This window comes from Phalacrocorax aristotelis, chromosome Z (assembly GCF_949628215.1).
Source record: "Phalacrocorax aristotelis chromosome Z, bGulAri2.1, whole genome shotgun sequence".
Taxonomy (NCBI): domain Eukaryota; kingdom Metazoa; phylum Chordata; class Aves; order Suliformes; family Phalacrocoracidae; genus Phalacrocorax; species Phalacrocorax aristotelis.
In genome coordinates, this window is record NC_134311.1 from 50,145,245 (window position 1) to 50,166,546 (window position 21,302).

Below are 21,302 nucleotides of genomic sequence, written 5' to 3' on the forward strand. Positions count from 1 at the left end.
TGAAAAGAAACTGTAGAAATTGGATCTGATTTTCATTCTATTTGAAATCTAGTAAGGATCACTGGTAGCTTCTCTAACATATTTGTGCTTAACAAAGTGGAGAGGAACAGGCTCCTAACATCAGTCTTCAACCACACTTGTAAGCATGGACAGTCAAAGCCAATTTCACTACAACTGTGCTGATAGTTTTCATAGATCATCTATTAAAAATCTGTTCCATCTCAAGCTCAGAAAGGCCTTCTGTGACATAGTTCCCCAAACTCAGGTCACAAACTAACAATAATAAAAAGCCACAGATGTAGCTGAAATGAAGGATCTGCAGGCAGTATATATTTCCAAAAGGTTCTTTCAAAAGTTTATAATGAACTAGGATATTTATTAAAGTCTGTTTACTTATATCTAGCAAAAAAAAAAAAAGTCTGAAAGAGTCAAATAACATAATTTGCCAGAAATAGTTTTATTGGACCTGATATTAATACACGTCTTTTAAAAAGTGCCAAGTATATGTGCACCTTGGCATTCCTGTTGCGACATTCCACCATCACATATCATTGCTTCTCAAATTTCAAAAATCTCTTTACCTTGCTGGTCCAAATTGTGTTAAACAACACACTGGCAAGTTTGCAGGGCCACCTTAAATTTTCTAGATGTGCTGGGAAACTATAGCTCCTTCCAAATTTACTGGAAACAGTAAATTACTTACCAAAAAGTACATTATCATTTACCTGTAGTTAAGCTTTTATGACTGTCACACCCAGTAATTGAGACCATCTAACTAAATTGTTATATTCAAAGAAGAGTAAATGCTTCAGCAGTTGTAATCAGCCTCTCTCCCTCTTATCTTGAAACCTATCCATAATGTTAGAATATTATCCGTGCTCTGGCAGAGCCGAGCCACCCAATTATTCCCTAGGGACAAGAAAAGAAGCACACTGCCTTTGTAGGTGTCAGCAGCATCTAATGTGGAACTCCCTGTTATTTCTGAAAGTGAGCTGTGAATTGTTGTAAGGTGAAATTGACCTCTGTAACTGTTTCAATTTACTGCTTCTGACTGTTTTATGCTCACTTTCTCTGTAAACTCCAGAGGTCAGTATGTTGGGGCAGTCTCATTTAAAGCTAAACTATTAGTGATGGCTGTAAGAGAGTATTACAAATTCTGCAGCCTCATCAAAAGACAATTGAATATCCCCTGCAAGGAGCAAGAAGAAATCCAAACAGTCAGCCAATCGATAGGTTGATACATTTCAAGTCCTCTGGTCCACACAGGGATCTAAAAGTTCATATTTTGATAACTAACTGTCACAATATTTAAAAATAAAAACTTTAATAAAATTTGGCATTTGTATATGGACTGCTATTGGCAAGCATCTCATAAAAAGAAAGCAGCACTGTTTATAACATCAGTAGCAGACAGAACTGTGTAAGAAATAATTGCAAATCCATTCCCAATATTCTTTAATGCTAGTCTAACATCAAACTGACTAACTTTACTTCTGTGCTTATTAAATAGTATTAAATCACAGGCATGATTGCCATTAAAACTAAATTAGACCAGTTTTTACAGACTTGCACTGAACTATTGAGTTATTACAATCATGAAATATACAAATGCAGTTGATTTATATACATTTAAAAACAAATATTTACCATCAAATCTATTTTGCACATATAAATTTGTGGTCTTTCCAATGACAGCCTAGACTAAAGTAAAGCAGCTTCTTTCTTAGGTTTTCTACCCCTAAAAAGTTGCTGTTATTGTAGCGTAATTCCTATCAGGGTCAGAAATTGTTCAAGAACTTCCGTCTCCTTAATCAATATGTTGCAAAAGTGTCAGACTTAAGGTTTTCTTTCTGTGTTTTAGGAGAATGGGAGGTTATTTTGGAGGGAATCAACGAATTGTTTTGTCTTCTTTATTAATTAATTTCATGTGCCTAAGGCTAGCTGAAGATTGCAATTTCATTATGTCTTCTTGGGGGAAAATGGGATCACAGACATCATTACGAGAGAAGTCCGCTTTAACAAAATGCCATTTTGGTAGGAAATATTTAGTTCTTTGTGTTGATACCCACAGAAATAAAGTGGGGTAAATGTTTTTGAACAGATTTTTTTTAAGGGGCCAAAAATGTTCTAGAGAAATAGACTGCTAAATTGTCACAGTGATCTAGTGGGAATATAAAAGATAGTAAGTCGAAGTAGGGTATGTGTGTCCTCTCGTGGAGCAGTGACTGGCACACACACCTATTTTCTGTTTTCCTTATTCATCTAAGAAATGGGAGTACCGGAGGAAAATTAAAAGCGAAGCATTGGTTTTTCCTTTGGTTATTTTTTAAATCACTTCTATTTCATTTCAAAGGTCTGTAATAACTGAGTGCTTGTGGTAGAGGGAAAAAAAATAAAAAAAGATTGTTCTTGCCTCCAGCATAACTTGTAGCTTTTTTGGGGGGATCTCCTATAATCATTTCAATTTTCATGAGTTTCACTTAGTAGAAGACCATTTTGAAGACACGGCAGTGCAGGCGCTTAGGAAACAACATGTCCAGAGGCACTATTTCACATCAGTAGCTCATGTGCCTGTGCTTTTATGACCATGCTTTATAACATTTCAGCTGTGCAGATTGACAGTGTCAAAATCATCAAGAACAATGTTTGAAAATTCAAAACTAATTTACTTCATCCATCTGTATTGTATTTTTTCTACGTACATCTTCACCATTTACACATTAAAGAGGCATACAGCAGAGGTTGGAGTTTTATACTTCCAGTGGCTTCATTATAAAAATGAACATGCTGCAGTATTCTGCAGTGTTAAACAATCCTGTTAGTATTTCTGACCAAAGGGAATGAACAGCTTCAGCAACTTGTTTTGAGAGAGGAAGCCCGTCTTCTCTATTTTTGACTGAGTCCAAGCTGTTAGTGAATGAAATTACAATAATTGAAAGGAAGTTTATGGTTCATTAAACAACTGGCTTGTCTTTACCCATCTTCTTCCAGGCAAATATCCACCTCATAGAAAGCACCACACTATTAAAGAAATCATCTGCAGAAAGGGCAATAACTAAACAAGTCTTACCAGTGAAGATATTCCTGCCATGCAGTAGATGACCATATCTAGGAAATGGAGAGTCAGATTGGATGTCCTTATTGTACCTGTTCTGTATTTAATTTGCAGTCTTCAGGATTCAAAAAATAACTTACAAAAAACATTGAGATTGTCGAGATTGTTATGTCTTTAGCCTCAGACATGCTTTTTACACAGGCAGAATGTCAGACAACTCTCTTATCCAGTGCAAAAGGGGATCTATGAAATGTTGTTAATGAAACAGCACTTCTTAGCCAATGTGTCCAGAAGCACCAGCCAGTACTGCGATTGAAAGAGTCTTCATAAACGTGATTTTAGCTGTTCTCCGCCTCCTCACAATATCCTTGTTTTGTGACTCACTTTAGTTGTTGGCTTACTGAATTTCAGCCATTGGAATATGCTTTATTTGTGTCTTTTGTTGAAGGATGGCCAGTCCCGAACAGTGAGGCAGTTCCAGTTCACTGACTGGCCAGAACAAGGAGTGCCAAAGTCCGGAGAAGGATTTATTGACTTCATAGGCCAAGTGCATAAAACAAAAGAGCAGTTTGGTCAGGATGGACCAATTTCTGTTCATTGCAGGTAAGTAAACACAGCCTTAAAACAACTCATAGGCAAATTTGTTTTTTAGTAAAGTTGATTGTTGATTGTGGTGAAGGTGTATATGTAAATGGAATTTCATAGGTGAACAATCAGAAAATATAAGCAAATAGAAGATCTAAAGAGGAACGCACAGGACTGCGTTATGAAACGGGAACTGTTCTCTGATAACCCATTTATGCAGAAAAGGTTCTTCTGAAGTATGTGGAAGCACGTGATTTTTTTCTTCACTTAAAAATGTCTCTAATGCATGGTAAAGACAGTCTAGCCAATGCTGCATGCAGAAAGTGGTAGGAAGACCCTTATTGTAGGCTACTATCTCTGATATTTTTTTTCACTGGTAATTAGAAGTGAGGCTGTTACATTGGTGGGAAGCATTAACTGTAAACAAGCAAGTTACACCTCAGTAGCACATTAGTAGCAATCAAGATGAGACAAGTAAAACTGGTAGCTATCTCAAGAAAGGGAATGGGATAGAAAGACATGTTTAGATACTTTGCCTGTCAAAAAATCATTGAGGCTTGGTTTGGTGAGTTCTAACTTCAGAATGTAATGCGTATTTTTTTGATGTGATGACTTCCCTCAATTCCTTCACAACTGATATGCAGATGAAAACAGCTTGCAGGATGGGTAGGAGTAACCCAGGGTGGGCTTTTTTAATATTCCTGCCTTTTTTACTTATTTGCTCTACAGTATTCTAGAGTCCATAGCAGATGGCCAAAAATAATATCTTTATTTTTTATCTCATATTTAATAAATTATTTTCTATAAATTCCATTAGGATTTTAGATACTCATTTTTGCAACATTACATTATTTTTTGGTAGATGAAATGTTATTTATTTATATAACAGAGATGCAAAATACTTATACAGGTTCCAAGTCCTTCCTGCGAGCCAAGCAATGCCCCAATACTAGAATGAAGACAAAAATGAACAAGTTTACTTGAGTGTATCATTGTACAGAGGGAGAAGGATTCTTGTTCTTCCAAAGCCAGGAGCAACCAGAAGTTGTTAAAACACCAGTGTCTTCTAAGAGAGTTCCTTATGCTCCCCTAATCAGAAAGAGCGACAAAACAAATATATTGGACTACTTGAATCCTACTGGTTTTTTGTGTGCCTAAAAATTTTAGTGGCCTGCTCTCCTTAGAGAACAGCATTGCATAGCAGTGTTTGGAATTCATTTGGCAAGGGAAAATGAAGGACAACCATGATAAGAACAAGCTTTATTCTTCCTGACATTAATGAGTTTTCAGAGCAGAGGAGTAATAAAGCAATATTTATGCCTTTATGCAGACATACATAAGAAAGCAAAGTGATGGTATTCTTCCAAGTTCTTTGTACCATGCAAACTTGTCAACCTGTGACCACAGTGAAGCACTGCTTGCATTCGGTTATGCATCCCTTCCAAATGGGTGTGATCTTTATTGCTGACATTATGGAGATTTCTACCATTGACTTTGGTAGAAACAAAGTCAAAACCGGTATATTTCATCATGGTTTGGTCTTTAAATGTCTTATCATCGTTGTAACAACAATTTAGAGACTGGTAATGCTAATCATCATTATCAATGTTAGTCAACTTACATGAATAGGAAATGTCCCTAGCAAATTAGTGAATTTATTTGTTTCTTTCAGGAAGCACAAGATCTTTTGTAGTGTTTGTAGAACTATTTTAATAATGCCTCCAGTTTGTACCATGATGAGTTTTTAAGGATTTCTCTTGTACAGAGGAATTCTTCAAATGACAGACGCCCCTAGTGCCACTTCCCTGTGATTTACCTCCTACTCTACACATTTTTCACAAGTTTGCTTTCTCTGTTACAGTAAACCCCTGTCACCAACAATTTTAAAATATTCTCTTTCTTTGGCATTTTTACAAATAAATCAGTGAGTTACAGTTTTAAAATCTCTAATCTCATCAGGCAGCTAATTAAAAAATAGTCCAAAAGGGAAAAGGGCTGTTTACCTTGAAGCAAACTTTTCACTTCAAGTGTTTTTAAATATTTATAGTCTTGTTATTCCAGCTTTTAGCTGGAAAGTAAGGAAGTCCATCCTTCCCCAGCATGTGTTCAAGACATATTTTTAACAACAAACTCTTCTGTCTTACAAAAACATCAATAATTCCTCATGGCTTGTTAAAGTATACTAACTTTGTTTTCTGTTTAAACTTTGGTGATTCATACTAGAACATGAAGCAGTGCCTTCATCATTTACAAATTCAGGATTCTTTAAAACCTATGTAAAGTTGCTTCATTAAGTGTCATGGTAGAACTCAGTTTGCTCTTCGGCTTGCACTGAAAGAAATCAGCTGCTCATTAAAATGCTACTAGTACTTAGATGGACTTCTACCACTCTTCAGAAATCCTAAGAATCTTATAATAGGAATTGTTACAATGTTAAAATATGCTTGTCACTTTCAGGTGAACATGGTCAGTTTCGTACAGACCTGACCAAAATATTACACCTGATGGCTAGTTAGGTTTTGCAAGCATTGAGATCTTTCCCTATTAGTCTGTCTTCCTCATTAAGTAGCTTCTCCAGATACTTTTTCATTTTTTAAGAACACAAGACAACAAATTAATTACCTTCCTTTGCTAAATTTGAGTTTTTAATAGTTTTGGGGGGTATTTTGAGTAGTAAAGATTTGACTAATGTGTGAGGCTGGAAGTCCTCACAAGTATTAAGAAAATCACACTTTGTTTTTGCTGAATATCTTTAAATGGTTGAGCATCAGCAAGGAACACAGAAAATAGTAATCTGCCTTCACTGTGCTTGTCACTTTCTGGACTGCTTGGTTTAGATCACCCTGTCGTCAGCTCTGTAAAGTCCAAGCAGGTTGCAATGTTATTTTTCCAGGATGTTTTTAAGCATGTTTCATAAACATTCTAATTTACCTCATCAGGGAAAGGAGGTCTTACACTCCAGTTGCTCTAGATGTCCAGGACCATTGTCATCACAGATAGGTAAACCAGCATTGAGAGAATGACAGTTTGTCAAGTTGTATCTCAGTCATCGTTTGACTTAAGCTCTCTGAAAGCACACAGGTTCTGCAAAATTGCTAAATCAAATCATATATATTTAATAGCGCTAGAAGTGCACTAATCTAGACCAAATACTAAAACACTGTCATACAATTTGGGCATTCAATTTCTACACTAGTCTCATTAATTCATTGGACCTGTCTTATAGTCCATATCAATGTTCAGAGTTCTTCAGTCTTTCCCTGCTATTCGTGTTCTTCCATTCTCCTGCCCGCTGAATAGGTGTCATAAATCTTCAACTTCCCAATCTATCCAACTGGAGAAAACCTTGTGAAATTGTTAGCATCCACAGTGAGATGATGGGGTGCTTAATTTCCACACATACAAGTTCAGACTTGCAAAATCTTTTTTTCTGCGTAGATACCTGTCTTTTTCCAAGAGTCATCCTCATGAAGAAGTGATTGTGTAATTTAATAACTGACAACTATTGGCTCAAGTGATTACAGGAATTTCCATCACTTCTTGGGGGTTTTAGCTAATGGCAGAAACCCAAGACAGAACAGAGAGCAAACAAGACATATATTGAAAGAAGACATTTCAGACTAATGTAAACAGACATGGTGTACATATATCAGTATTGGAAAGCTAAAGATCCAGACTGCCAGACTTGAATAAAAGCTGTGTCTTAAGGTTTTTGTGTACCCATTATTTAAGCTGTAGTACGTATGAACAATTTGGCTGATGTAGTTGCCAAGCCACTCTCCATGATATTTGAAAAGTCATGGAGGTCAGGTGAGTCAGGAAGTACTTAGTACCATGTGAAGTTTGCTTGAGTGCAATTGTTCTTCCAAATGCAGCGTGGCAGTTTGCTGTGGAATTTTGCTTAGTGAGCCTTTCCCCGTATAGAAATCTGTACACATATGGTGTGTTGTAACCACTGATGATTTGTTGGCCAAGTATTTCAGCATTAACTGTCAATTAACGTTCCTTTTTTCCTTTCTATTTTTTTCCTTTTATTGCAACAGTGCGGGTGTTGGAAGGACTGGAGTATTCATAACCCTGAGCATTGTGTTAGAAAGAATGAGATATGAGGGTGTTGTAGATATCTTCCAGACTGTCAAAATGTTAAGGACACAGCGGCCAGCCATGGTACAGACAGAGGTGAGCAAAACAGTACTCATACACAATGTTGGTGGAAAAGATGGGGTATTTCCACAGCAAAAAAATGTACAGATAGAGACTGCATAAAATGTGCTTACATTTATATCTTAAGTTATATAGTGCCTATATGACTACAGTGTAAAATCTGCCATAAAGGTACTGCAAGGACTATTCCTGTTACAGCAGTAGATATTGCAGGCGGAGGAAGAAAATAATCATTTCAGGAGTGGATCCTAAATTATGTTAGTTGAGGAAAACCATTTTCCAGGAAGCATTACCCATTTTTATTTGAACCTTTGTTTCCTGGCAGAAATGCGTGGCAATAAAAGAAGGAGGCAAATTGTTTCTGCAAGTGGATCCACTGGTTTTTTTGTTCCAGGAGCAAAGTGTTCATGGCTTCAGACTGACACTGTATTATCTTCATGGTTTTCTTGACTTTGTGTCACCAAGCAAGTGGCCTGAATATCAAAATGATGGATTCAGCATTGAGGAAAACTGTAGTGTTAATAATTTCTGTGCTGGCAAGAGTGCAATAGAGAAATAAGGAAAGGTATAAGTGGTGTCAACTGAATTCCTGGGCCTGGATGGTTGGAACTGTGTCACATCATAAGAAATACTTAAACATTTCAGTTATGCTTAATTTCTACTTAAATTTCTGAGAAGGAGATTTGAACTTAAGCCAGAGCCAATAGGTTAGGAGAACCAAGCAAAAGAGCAAGAGAAGGGAAACATTTTAGGTCATATATTTATTTAGTAAAATTTGTTTGACACTGGTCTTTAAATAAGAGTCCGAAATTTAAAATGGTTCCCCATAGTTTGTCATTTTCCACAAGAAAATTAAACTTGTTAATAAAAGCTGGATAGTCTTATTTTTAAGAAGACAACTTCATAAAAACTTATGTGAAAAATAAAGATACTTATTTTTAATCTTGTCAGCTAGCCAAGTAAATCACTGTGACCAAACTGAAGAGTTAATTCCATTTCTTTTCCATTACCATCATTCTTGTGGATAAGCAAAATGAAAAATGGCTGCTTTCTGTCGTTCTGGTTCCAAGAAATAACTACAGTATACAGAAAAAATATGCTTCTTGGAGCCTACCTGTCAAATACAAAGTTCAGCTATGCAATATATTCTCCCTCCTCCTACTTTGACTTATTTCTGTATGCTACCCTTCATCCCCCGCCCCCTGCTGAAAGTAGAAGTGTTGTGTACTCACTTTTTCAGAATCCTATGGAAAACATATCTCTCATTCAGTAGTACAAACTGTCAGGAAATCTAATCCTTAACAAAGCACTTGAACTCCATGTGGACCACACATACGCTTAAAATTTACACATATGTCTAATGAATTCTCCCATTGTTTCAACAGGAAGCAGAAAAGAACTATTAGTGATCACACCACTACATTGAAGCAAATATCTGATGGGTTTCCTGATCTCCAAAATAATTTTAATTGTGATCTTAGCAAGTATAACCCCTGTGCAGTTACCACATAGCACTATCAGATAAATAAGCAGACTTTCTTGGTGTATTGGATGGCTTTCAGAAGCAATTTCTTTTCTTCTTTTTTGCTTTTTTTTTTTTAACTTTTAAACCCTGAGTGGCATTTGAAAATCAGTACACAGACGTGCCATTGTATGTGTACAATATTACATAAATGTGCAAAAGGATTGTTGTGTGGGGGTGAGAATAACATGAAATGCCAAATGTTGGATTCACCAAAGGTGTAAGCAAATCTCTCACCACACTGAACTTCTCTCTGCTTCCAGCTGTAGGTTGAAATGCAATCTGTTTCATGTTACTATGGTGCTTTAGCTGCATATTTCTCTCTTAGGCCCTTTTCTTGCCACAGGCTGAGGTGCCTTACGTCTTCATCAAAGCCTGTATTACCAAAAGGTTGGGATTCCCTTTGCTTCCTTAACAGGATTTTTAACCTGGTGGTTTTCTATACAGCATTCAGTATTAAGGCTGTGATGGGTTTTGTCACTTAGTGTGTTGTATTTGCTCTAGAGTTAATTGGATATTTTGCTACTTATTTTCAAATACAATAAGGAAATGCATCTTAGCATGTTCCCATAAGAAGAAAGCTTTAAGCTGATGTTGTACTAATCCAGAATAACAAATGGTCAATAGGTGGGTATATAGTCTCTGCACAAAAAGAAGCTGCATTCTGTGGAAAATAGTATTGCATTAAATGAGTGTCTATCTTCATCTACTGTAACTCAGATCTGTTTTCTGTTGATGTCAGCAAGAGAATATTGCTGAACTGCAGATGCCTCTGTCATATGTTTGTAGCCACAAAGTATTCACTCTTAATTGAAAGAAAACAGAAACCAACTGAAGCGCTGGATTTTTGATGCTTTTGTTTTCTATCTTTCTTTCTCCAGGATCAATACCAGTTCTGCTATCGAGCCGCACTGGAATATCTGGGCAGCTTTGATCACTATGCAACATAAAAACCCATGGTGGATTTTTATTGCAGGCCCTTTAAGATCCAGAGAGCCGCTTCTGAGCCATATGATGTGCTTTAGAAGTACTTCTTAACTCTTAGCTAAGGAGCGATTATTGGGGATATATAAAATAAAAAAAACAAACAAACAAACAATATGGGGATATATAAAACAAAAACAACAACAACGAAACCCTATTCCATGTGGACCAAGAATTCACAGTTTAATAACCTAACCATATTAAAAGAATCCTGACACTGAGGCGTCTGAAGGATCTCATTTACAGATACCTCAAGGGTTCGACCATTGGTTGAAGTTAAAGGGAAGAGGAAATTAATCAGAAAGAGTGATCATCTTGTTCAGGATTGCATGCTTTTGCAAAGAGGAATTCTGAGAGAACTGCAGTTCAGTGCAAGATGCTTGTTAAAAGGCTGGGTCCTGGCTTCCCAAACAAAGCAGACTCTTTACTTCAACATCACCCCTTCCCACCATACTGCTCATCATAACACTTTAGGGAAAATGTGGGAATGTTTAAAAGGAAAGTCCTTGATTTAGTTTTTTAGTATTGTAAAGATACTGCTGACCTGTGCTTCATTTTTAACTGTGTAAACTTTTTCCTTTTTTTAACAAGAGTTTATCATTCAATGAAGTGAATTAAAGAAAAGGTTGCATAACTGTTAATCTTTTTGTTTAAAAACTGTAGATTTTTTTAAGCTGTAGAACTGTTATCTGTAATATCGTGCTGTAGAAATGTTAAATAATTTCAAAATTTGCACATTTTTGTGCAGTCCTATATTTATCTACAGTACCACAGTCTTGTTAGATATTACTTTTACAGTTTTGTTTGTTTTATTTTTCTTTAAGAAAGTTTTCATTGTAATCAGTTAAATCAAAATGGGGCTTTTTGATTTCTTTTGGAATCAACAGGGAGGCGCAAAGTATAAAGCTGCTGCTAATACACACAGATGCACACATATGCACATGCACACCCACACCCTCTCTATATATATGTAAGTATATGTATGTACTACTGTCTACCCTTGTCTAACTCTCTGTATAGTTACAGAGATACAGATAGGTAGATATTCACACACATACACGTAAACATATCAATTCTTCCATACCTGGATTTATCAAAGCATTGGAAAAGTTTTTCAGCATACTACGGTTATATTAAACTACTATTTGATCATCTCTGCATTTCCAAGGCTCATAAACTTCTGTTTCAATGGGAAGTGAGGAATGCACATCATTGATATTTGAACGTCATCTTTATCCCAAATGTTTCTATCCACATTGCCACTTGAACACACACACACACATGCACACACACACAGAGTATGTGATTTAGGCTTCCAGTGAAGTTCAATATTTGTAACACTATAGTGCAATAAGAAATCATATTATTAAGTGTAGGAGGTGTGCATGTGGGAAAGGTCAGTGCATATCCCTTTAGAGGGGAGAATGTTGTAATATACTAGGTATTAAGATGTTTTAAAATTGTATTCAATAGTATACTGTCTCTAGTGTGCGCTATATAATTTACATTTATCGTATGTAACAGGGCAAAGCCAAACATACATTGCTCTGTGAAATCAAATGTTTTGTGGCATACAGCATTGTTTGGGGATGCTGGGTTTTATTTTAATTTTACATTTAGAGTGCCTTATATTTGATGCCTATTTTGAATAGCATTTCCTTAAGTTAGCCTTCATTTGTATTTAGTTCAGTTTATGCATATCTCTGTTATTCTTTTCAAGCATTTTAATACATGTGTCAGACAATTTTGAAAAATATGCATTTCCAGTTTCTAATCAAGTATGGATGGTAATAAATGATAACTCAAAACATGTAGGTAGTCAAGCCCTTTTATCTTACCATATTTCCAATAACAGACCAGCCCACAAATTAAGAATCTATTTCTCGTTGGCTTTTCAAACCAACCGCGTCACTGGTTATAGTGTTATTGCAGAGATGTAGCAGTATGCTAGCAGCAGTTGTCATTGGCAGAGCTCATGGTTTTTTGGTTTTGGGTTGCCTTTCTTTTGGCTAAGTCCTGCTCATCCACTTGTGTCAACAGATTGCTAAAGTCCAACTATTGCTTTCAGTGAGAAGGTTCACGTAAGGCTGGCAAGAATGAGCCCACAGGATATATTTGGGAATGACACCAGGATATATTTGGGAATTACACTAGGTTTTCTTCCAGGGAGCAAAGAAAATTCTGTAAACAGCACAAAGTATGTTTTGAGATGCTTAATAAGATGCCATTTACATTGACCTTGTTTTCCATCATGCCTTCTACCATTGTCAGTACATAAGTATGAAAGGAATTCTTTCTTTGGGGTTTGAAATAGGAGCACTGGTATCGCTTGTCAATGTCACCTCAACTATTTTTTTCTTCTTCTTCTTCCACTTTTCCCACTACTAGCAGAAAGAAAAATATGAAAGACCAAACTTTAGAAAGCATTGTATTTGAGCACTTTTGTAAAGAAAAAAAAATCAAAAATATAAATCTATATATATGGAATAGAAGTATTATAGAAGGCTACCTCAGAATGAGATTCTATAACTTACATCTGAACCAGAGAAGAATGTGCACTATATTTCTTTTCTTTTTCTTTCTTGATTTGTATTTTAAAATAGTTATTGAAGCACCAGGTTATGTGGTGTGGTCATGTTCTTCAAATCAAATGTAGGGGATCAGAAAAACAGAATAATCAAAATAGCATCATTGTGGAAACATAGACTAGGGAAGATTCTTGCCCACTGGATCTGTAAAAGGATCAGAGCATTCTCCCTAGCAGACTGTCTTACAAGCTCCAAAGAAAATGAAGGAATTAAGAAAAAAAAAAAAAGCAGAGCCGATTTGTGAGGAAAATTGTTATACAACTAAATATTCCTTTTAGTTTTTATGTTTCTTAAGATAACTGTTAGCATCATTGATGTGCATTCCACTTTCTGTATTCTTATATATAGTCATTCTACAGTTATTTTGAATTGTGAGCATCGTTGTCTAAATACATCATACATTTCCAAGCTTAAAATTGGTTTCATCAGCATAACCAGTATGGTGCTATTATTTAAGTTTATATGTGTAGTTACGTCTAATTTTGTAATTAGTTGCAATGGGGGGAAAACCCCACAAAATATATAGAAATGATTTATACAGAAGTTTAATTTAGCTCTTTTTTTAAAAATTGAGTGATTAGATAGTAGAGAGGGTGATTGGGGGAAGGAGTGACCCTCTAGAGAGATTTGCACTTTCTATATATACCTTTGTACTATGCACTGCCCTATTGATTCTACACCCAATAATGTTATAACTTGAACCCATCTGTAAGAAACTGCTTATAAAATCCACTCATGTGTATTTAAATGACACAGAACATGTAAAAAGGAAAAAAAATGTTTGCAATGACTAAAAAAAAATGCAACTGCTTTTTTTCCTTTATTCTCTCTTATTTTCTATTTATTTTTCTTTTTTCTTATTTTCTTTTCCTTTTTTTTTTTTTTACCTTTTTTTTTCTCGATGCCCTGATACTCCACAGATATCAGAAGGCTGCAGGTCTCATCATAACCACCTGTTATGTGGCTTTGCCATTCAAGCTTGGAGTGTCTTTACAAAGATAATAAAAAATTGTGTTCTTTGCTCTTGTTTTGGATGCATAGACTGAAAAATTTAAAAAAATTACCTTGTAAAATGGCTTGTTAAAAAAGATACAATTACCTCTAACTAGTAGTACGCGTAAATGTTTTACAGAATGAAAGGCGTGCTTTTTATTTTCTTACTTCGTTACATTGGTGGCGAAAGAAAGTCTGTATGAAAATCAGTTCTTTGCTGACACAAGTTCCATTTGTTACAAATGAATTCTAATAAAATGTCAGTGTTATGCAGCCCTGGTCTTCTTTCTTAAGCAGTACTTTTGAAATCAAAATTTGTTTGGTCCCTCTTGGTGATAAAGGAGTTTAATTGGAACTACAAAGCAGTCATTAATCTTCTTAACTAGCAGCTGGACAGTGGAAAATGTGTTTTTAGGTTAGCAAATATATATCATCTTGAGCAGCAAATTTTGAGCCAGCATAGGCAAACTCTTTGGCATGAATTCCCATAGCTTCATGAATCTAATTGAAATTATCACACTTTACATGCCCCAGGAGTTCTCTTTGTGCTTTAGAAATGTATCATTACTCTGAGAAAATATAATTCTGTCCATTCGTAGGTGCAACCCGAAGAGGGCAAAATATCCACATATTTGGAGTGAATTGTGAATTTTTCAGTCCTGCAGATTTGGCAGGTTCTGGAGTAAATCCAAAGTCACCAGTCAGAATTCAGTTACTGAAATGGTGACAAGCAGTCATGACAGACTTTTGACTCATTTCTGCTCTGCACTGCATGTGCAGCAAGTGCAAATACAGATCTGTGGAGCTGCTATCCAAATACTGTGCAAGTGTTTTCAAACACTTTGAAAAAGTTCTGGATGAACGTGCCAAGTGTATTGAGCCAAGCTACAAGGGGCATGGCATGGCAAGCTGCAAGGGGCACGGCATGGTAATCTAGTAAAGGAAAACATAAAAGAGTCTTGTTCTCTTTACTTGTTTTGAAAGAAGGCAGGTTCTGCCTCAAGATTGCTTTGTTAGTAAAGGAACACAGTCTATTAGCAATTAGTATTAAGTACTTCCTATGCTGGAAGGATGTGCACATTAGACTGATTTCTAAGAACTTCTATTGTTCTTAGCCTAATTTCCAACAGTAAGATGGTAATAATAGTGTATATATGAAGCCTTGGTATTCTTACAGAGTCTTATTAATGTTTTTCCACTGACTTCTGTGGATTTTACAATTACTGCTTTGCAGGCTGCCTTTGGCTTGAACCTTTATTGCGTAGTCTGTGCAAGGTGGTTTAAAGCTGTGTTATGTAAGGGTTTCTTATAACTATCTGAGTGGCTTTAGATGGTGCCCTTTAATGTCAGCATTGGTTTCTTTGGATTTTCCTGTTCTGTGTGTCTAGCATGGGCCAAAATAAAGTGTGAAAATGAATATTGACAAAAAGATTTGGCTATGTATGGGTTAATACATTTTAAGTTAATGGGTTTTAACAAGTCTAGTTCTAATTCATGCTTCCTTCACACAGAAAAACATTTTTATGTTATGTACTTTGGTATCATTAAAGTTAAGAAATGCTGTTGAGATGTGAAATTAACCCATCTCAAAGCAGAACAATAACTACAGGCTTTCAAACGCAGTAACATTTGCGTCTTTTCAATATTGTACAAGCAGTTGGACCAGATTCCCAGAATCTTCAGTGTTTTTTCACTCTGGTGTCTCTCAAAGTGAGGCAGTTAGTCCTGATTCTAGAGCAAGGAAGGATTTCCATCTGTGGTTTGTATTTCTTTTCCCACTGCCCGCTTCTCCCAGTTTGTCTGAGCTTAGGACAAAAGTGAGCTACTGGTAAAGGCATAAAGGAAGTATTGAAAAAAGAGTGATATGTAATATATAGAAAGAAATTGTTCACTAACCAGAGTGTCCAGAACAGGTCAGTACCCAACAGATCAGTACCTAATGAAACCTAGAGAACATTGTAGCCGTCACTGGTCAAGAAAGAGACAGGAAAATGTTCATAGAAATTGATAAGTCCTTTTTGCTTCAGGTGTGAATACAAGCTTTTTTTTTTTTCCCTCTTAACCAGCTTTATAAGCAGAATGATCTTCAATTATATTTCACAGACTTTGGAATTTTGAGGCAAATAACCAGCAAATTTGCTGATGTGTAAGCCAGCCTACCAGTGATAAATGACTTCCTCTTCCATAAAACTTAACGCAAAAAAGAATATGTATCTTGCCTGTGGACTTGCTGGATTCTGTGAAATAGCCTTGCATTTTGAAACCTGGAACTTAACATCTTCAGACAAACTTCAACAATAGCACTGGATCAAATTGGCAAAAATGTCCACAGAAGGTACCATATGGTATCAGTACTACTTACACTGTCAAAGAACATCTTTAAAGCAGTCTCATAAGTGTGAAATAGTGGTACTTTTTTCATTCTATCACTCTGCATGGGGAAATGAAAGACCGCTGAGGTATGAGGCTATGTGCCTGTAGCAAATTTTTATTTTAAGACCTGTGGCAATTTTTTATTTTATTTTGGTTTGGTTTTTATTCTATTTATTTTATTTTATTTTGTTCTATTTTATTTTGCTTTATTTTTAAGGAGGGAATATTAATGCTGTGCTACTGACTGCAACTATTTGCAAAGTTATTCAAAAACTGAAAGATTTGAATAATGTAGTTGTACTGATATTCAGGAGAGAGTATTTTCTCTTTACACTGTCCTATGTGTTTTAAACTAGCTGGTTCTGTCCTCCACTTCTGCTTATGAGGGTACCATAGTAGGATGCAGAATATTTTTCTATCGCTAATGCAATGAGTCAAAATGGGAGGAAACATCTGCCGACTAGCTTTCAGAGGAAAGCAGAATGATAACCTGCAAATGAGACATTGTAGTGAATAGAAATCATTTTGAATCTAGACTATAAATAGGATGCTTTTGAAACCAAAATGCATTCAGCTTGCTTCTGTCAGCAGAAGTCTTTATTATTGTAGCAGGAACAAGCAAACAACCTTTCTTTGCCAATAAAAGCAGTTCATTATATATTGAGCAGCCTTATTGGATGTAGAATGTAAATCTTTAAAGTCAAAACTGTCTGGAAATGTGTTTCCTTCTCTCATACATAAAAACAAAAGAACAGAATGTAAGATTTTCTTCATTGGAAGAAATCATTTGAAAATACATAAGGATTGCTATACTTCAAGTCTTCAAAAATCCACTTTGGTCTTGAAATCTGATAGAGTCTAAAGGACTTGAATGAGCCCAGTGCTCTACCATGATAGGCACTTTACAAACACACAGCAAGTTGCCATCCATATGGTGAAAGATTTGTCATCTAGAGGCTGTAGGTGGTGTTTCAGAGTTCATGAGGCAAATCAGTGTCATCACTGACCTGGAAGCTAAACCAGCTGGCTAGCACTACCACTACAAGGTATCATGTTCAGACGCTGTGGTAATTCAAAGTAAGCACACCAAAATGTTCAAAAATCAGTGACTACTGTTGAGTACCCAGTAACCCATTGAACACAGATCTGGCAAAACAGCCATTCTTCCACTGACAACAGTAAAACTGTACTTCTGTTCCATACACATAAAATGTTTATCAAGTTAATCAGACATCCTCTTAATAATCCACACTTCCAACTAATATATTGCAAACACTTCACACGTTCATGCCTTCTGTCTGAACTCCTTTTATTCCGTTTCCTCTGTAAAAGTTTGCCACTCCCTTTTCATCAAATGCTTATACTTGTTCTTTGACTGTTTCGTTTAGAGCTTAGTTCCTGACAGTTTTAGGGAATTGGTGCCCAATTTACAGCACCATGCAGAAAACTGGAATGACAGAGTAAGACCCAAACCTTCATACTCAGCCTAGAAGGAGCAATCTATTCAGCTACAAAATCATTCTTAACCATTGTAAAATGCAGCTGCGGAACAGCTCTTACGTAACGAGTAGGCAACAGAGCAGCCTTTCAGCATAGTGAAGTAGAGCTCTCTTTTAGATAAAGAAGAGGAAAAATGTGGACTCCTATTTAGCTCTAATATAGGTATGGGAAAAAAACATTATATTCCAAGTGATATTTTGGGGTGTTCTGAGTTTGGTTGGTTGTGTATTGTGTTTTGGGTGTTTGGGGTTCTTTTTGTTTTCTTCATTTGTTTTAAAAGGTGATATTTGTTTTTATTGAAAATCAATACCATAAGGAGTGTTTATTTTTACTGCACAGGTTTTGGCTGGGATGGAGTTTATTTTCTTCATAGTAGCTCTTATGGTGCTCTCTTTTAGACTTGTGACACAGTGTTGATAACACACCAGTCTTTCAGTTATGGTTGACCAGCACTTACTCAGAGTCAAGGCCATTTCTCTTTCTCACTCTGCCCCACCAATGAGTAGACTGGGAGTACACGAGAAGCTGGGAGGGGACACAGCTGGGACAGCTGACCAAAGGGAAATCCCATACCATATGAAGTCATGCTCAGCAATAAAAGCTGAGGGAAAGCAGGAGAAAGGGGGGATTTTCAGAGTTAGAGCACTTGTCTTTCCAAGTAACCGTTATGTGTGATGCCTGGCTTTCCTGGAAGGTGCTAAACATCTGCCTACTGATGGGAAGCCATGAATTAATTCCTTATTTCATTTAGCTTGTGCACAAGGCTTCCAATTTACCTGTTAAACTGCCTTTATCTCAACCCACCTGATTCTTTCCCCATCTCACTGTGGGGAGGAATAAGCAAATGGCTGTGTGGGGCTTAACTGCTGGCCAGGGTTAACACACAACCTTTGGTTACTGATTTTTGTTGTCAATGGTTACTTCCAAGGTTGACATTGACCAGAAATTGTAACTGATGCTCCTGGGAAGCCAATTGCAGAGAAGGTCTTTCTGTATATTCTGTGAAGGAGCAGGAGAAAGTATAAAATGGTCAAGCTCACAAGTTACAGAACGGGAAACAGAATGTAACTGTCTAGAAAATGTAGATAATAATGTATGGGGGATAAACAGTGTAACAAATACATAATATCACCATTCATTGACTAGAAGTCAATTTCCACATATTCTATAGAAAAGTACAAGTCTGCAAACAAACCTCACAGATGAGGCCATTGGAGCTTCAGTTAAAACCTTGCTCGTACACACACTGCTCACATGAAAGCACCACCAGCACTACTCTGGCTAATGGAAGAAGTATTCCAAAATGAAAGGTCTCTAAGAAGATGTGAAAGAGCTACCATCCTTCCTGCATGCTACGCATTAGTTCAAATGCATGTACAAATATATTTAAGACAAGAGAATGCTTGCAAGGCTTTAAGTTTAAAATAATTAATATTTATTTCTTAAATACCAGATATAAATTAATCATTTTGAAGTAAACAAAATACTGACTTCAGTAGAGAAGCTTTTTTGTTTTCTCTTTTTAGCTCCTTATTCATAAGATTTTAGCCAAGTACTATCAAGTAAGTAATATACCCAACAAAATATATTTGGTAAATATCTGATGTTTGGCATTTTTTTAAAATGGTGTATTAAAAAAAAAATCTGTGTAGCTTTGTTATGTCTGAGACAGGATCTTTCATCTCTAAAAATTAAGAGTACTCAAACTGAAATCATAGAGATTGATTAGATTTAGAAATACAGTTGGTTTATTCCTTAGAAGTGCTCTTGTTGCATTAATATTTCTTGCCAATGTCTTTTGAGGACCCAGCTGGACATACTTCTTCACCTGATTACAAAATAGATATTTTTAAACAAGAGTATTTTGTGTGATTGTATTAATATCATAATTGCTAGGAGTAAATTCTGAAAGGGCTAAAAAGCTAATTACATGCTGAGAGTTGCATTCTTTTATATGTACATGGTCTGTTCTTCTTCACAAGGTATTACAAAAACAAAAGTTATATCTGCTTTTGTGTTTCAGGGGTTTGGAAGTGTTTTATCAAATGAAATGTTAAAAATTCAGTCATGTTATGAGGAAACTTCTGCCTATAAGTAAATTTGCTCACAGAAGTGTCATATAGTTTAATTACATATTTAGATTGGGGTTTTTTGTTTTTTTCCAAAGGAAGAAAGAGAGATGTATGAAATACTCTGTTGATGGCATCCACTCTAGGTAGTTGCTGAAACCATTCTAGTATGGTTTATATTTTGACCTTGCCTCATTTTCAATAGCTATAAGAGAGAGATTAATATCAATGTGATTTGGCTATGTTGACAGACATTTCCTTTGGGCAAGAATTTTACTTGTCTATAAGCACACACCTACATTGCTCACTGTAAAATAGCACAAAATTATTATTTCATGGGATGCTAGAGGATCAAACAATATAAATTCAGGATCAACAAGCTCAGACAAATCCTTACAAAATAGAAGGGCAGTGAAATTTAATGTAGGTGCAAGCTTTGCAAACAACAGTTCCTCCTTCCCTCCTTCCATCCCTGTAACAGGATATTACAACTATTCTTAAGCCAAGTTATTTTATCAAAGGGAGAAGACAAGAAAGATAAGTAGCAAAAGACAGCCTTAGCATGACCACACTAAACAGACTGATGGGAAAAAAAACCCCAACAGATAGTGACTTTGTTTCAGCTTGGCACTAGTTGATTAGTGGCTTTCAATATCTGGGAGAAAAGCAAGGTGAGAAGGAAACTTTGAACCAGGTAATTTGAAGGCTTTATGGCGATACTTAGCATGGTTTCAAGAAGTTGATGAAAGCTTTGTCCTTTGACCTGCATGAACATACAACAAAATAGATAACTTCTGCCAAGAGGTATGCAAGTTATTCCAAATTCAAAAGGGCAAAAGATGTAAAAAGAAGCATGGGTGATATAACATTTCCCATGAAGCAGAAGCTGAGTCTTTTCTGATCCTGCATGTATACAGTGACTGCTGAATCACTGAAAGGTTCCCTTGTGTCAAGAAGGTATGAAGAGGGTACTTCTGAACCAAAAATCTGACCTAACAGAATCATGTGATACATCTGTTCTCCATGGCAGAGCTGAAAGGTCTCATAAACACTAGGCTTCATTCATTATAGAATTATGACAGGCTTCTCAGCCTCTTCCAGACTGTATCTTTGTACCTCACAGGCCATAATGGCTCTTTCTGTAACAGCCCTGTGGTACACTGAAATATTATTCATATGTTGTGCCTGCAAACTGTACAATATTGGCATACCTATGCACATAATGATTTGCCTACTCAGTATTTTAAGTCAACATTTAAGTTTTCCCAAGAGTATAAACTGTCAGCTATTTGTGTGTGTCTGCCACTAGGACTTTTTTACATCCTGATGTATCTGACATCTAATGCAGCGAAAGTGCTCAAACCAGGACTCCTGCAGAATAATTATTAAAGTAGTTACTCCGCTGCTTTAGTTTCCAGCTCTCTCCAATGCAGTAGGTATGTTCAGAGCAAATTTAACAGAGCCAGCTA

The 21,302-nt window shown here is 36.1% G+C and overlaps 1 protein-coding gene across 7 annotated transcripts in view; it reads left to right on the top strand.

The window, feature by feature from the left end:
- PTPRD (protein tyrosine phosphatase receptor type D) overlaps positions 1 to 13,918 on the top strand; it is a 458,392-nt gene extending 444,474 nt beyond the window's left edge. For all 7 annotated transcript variants that reach the window (XM_075078277.1, XM_075078282.1, XM_075078275.1 and 4 more), the window contains 3 exons: positions 3,504 to 3,658; positions 7,684 to 7,819; positions 10,208 to 13,918. In XM_075078277.1, coding sequence (XP_074934378.1) covers positions 3,504 to 3,658; positions 7,684 to 7,819; positions 10,208 to 10,276 — 360 coding nt within the window. In that variant the 3' untranslated portion in view covers positions 10,277 to 13,918. The remainder of the gene's footprint in view (positions 1 to 3,503; positions 3,659 to 7,683; positions 7,820 to 10,207) is intronic.
- Positions 13,919 to 21,302: the final 7,384 nt, after the last annotated feature.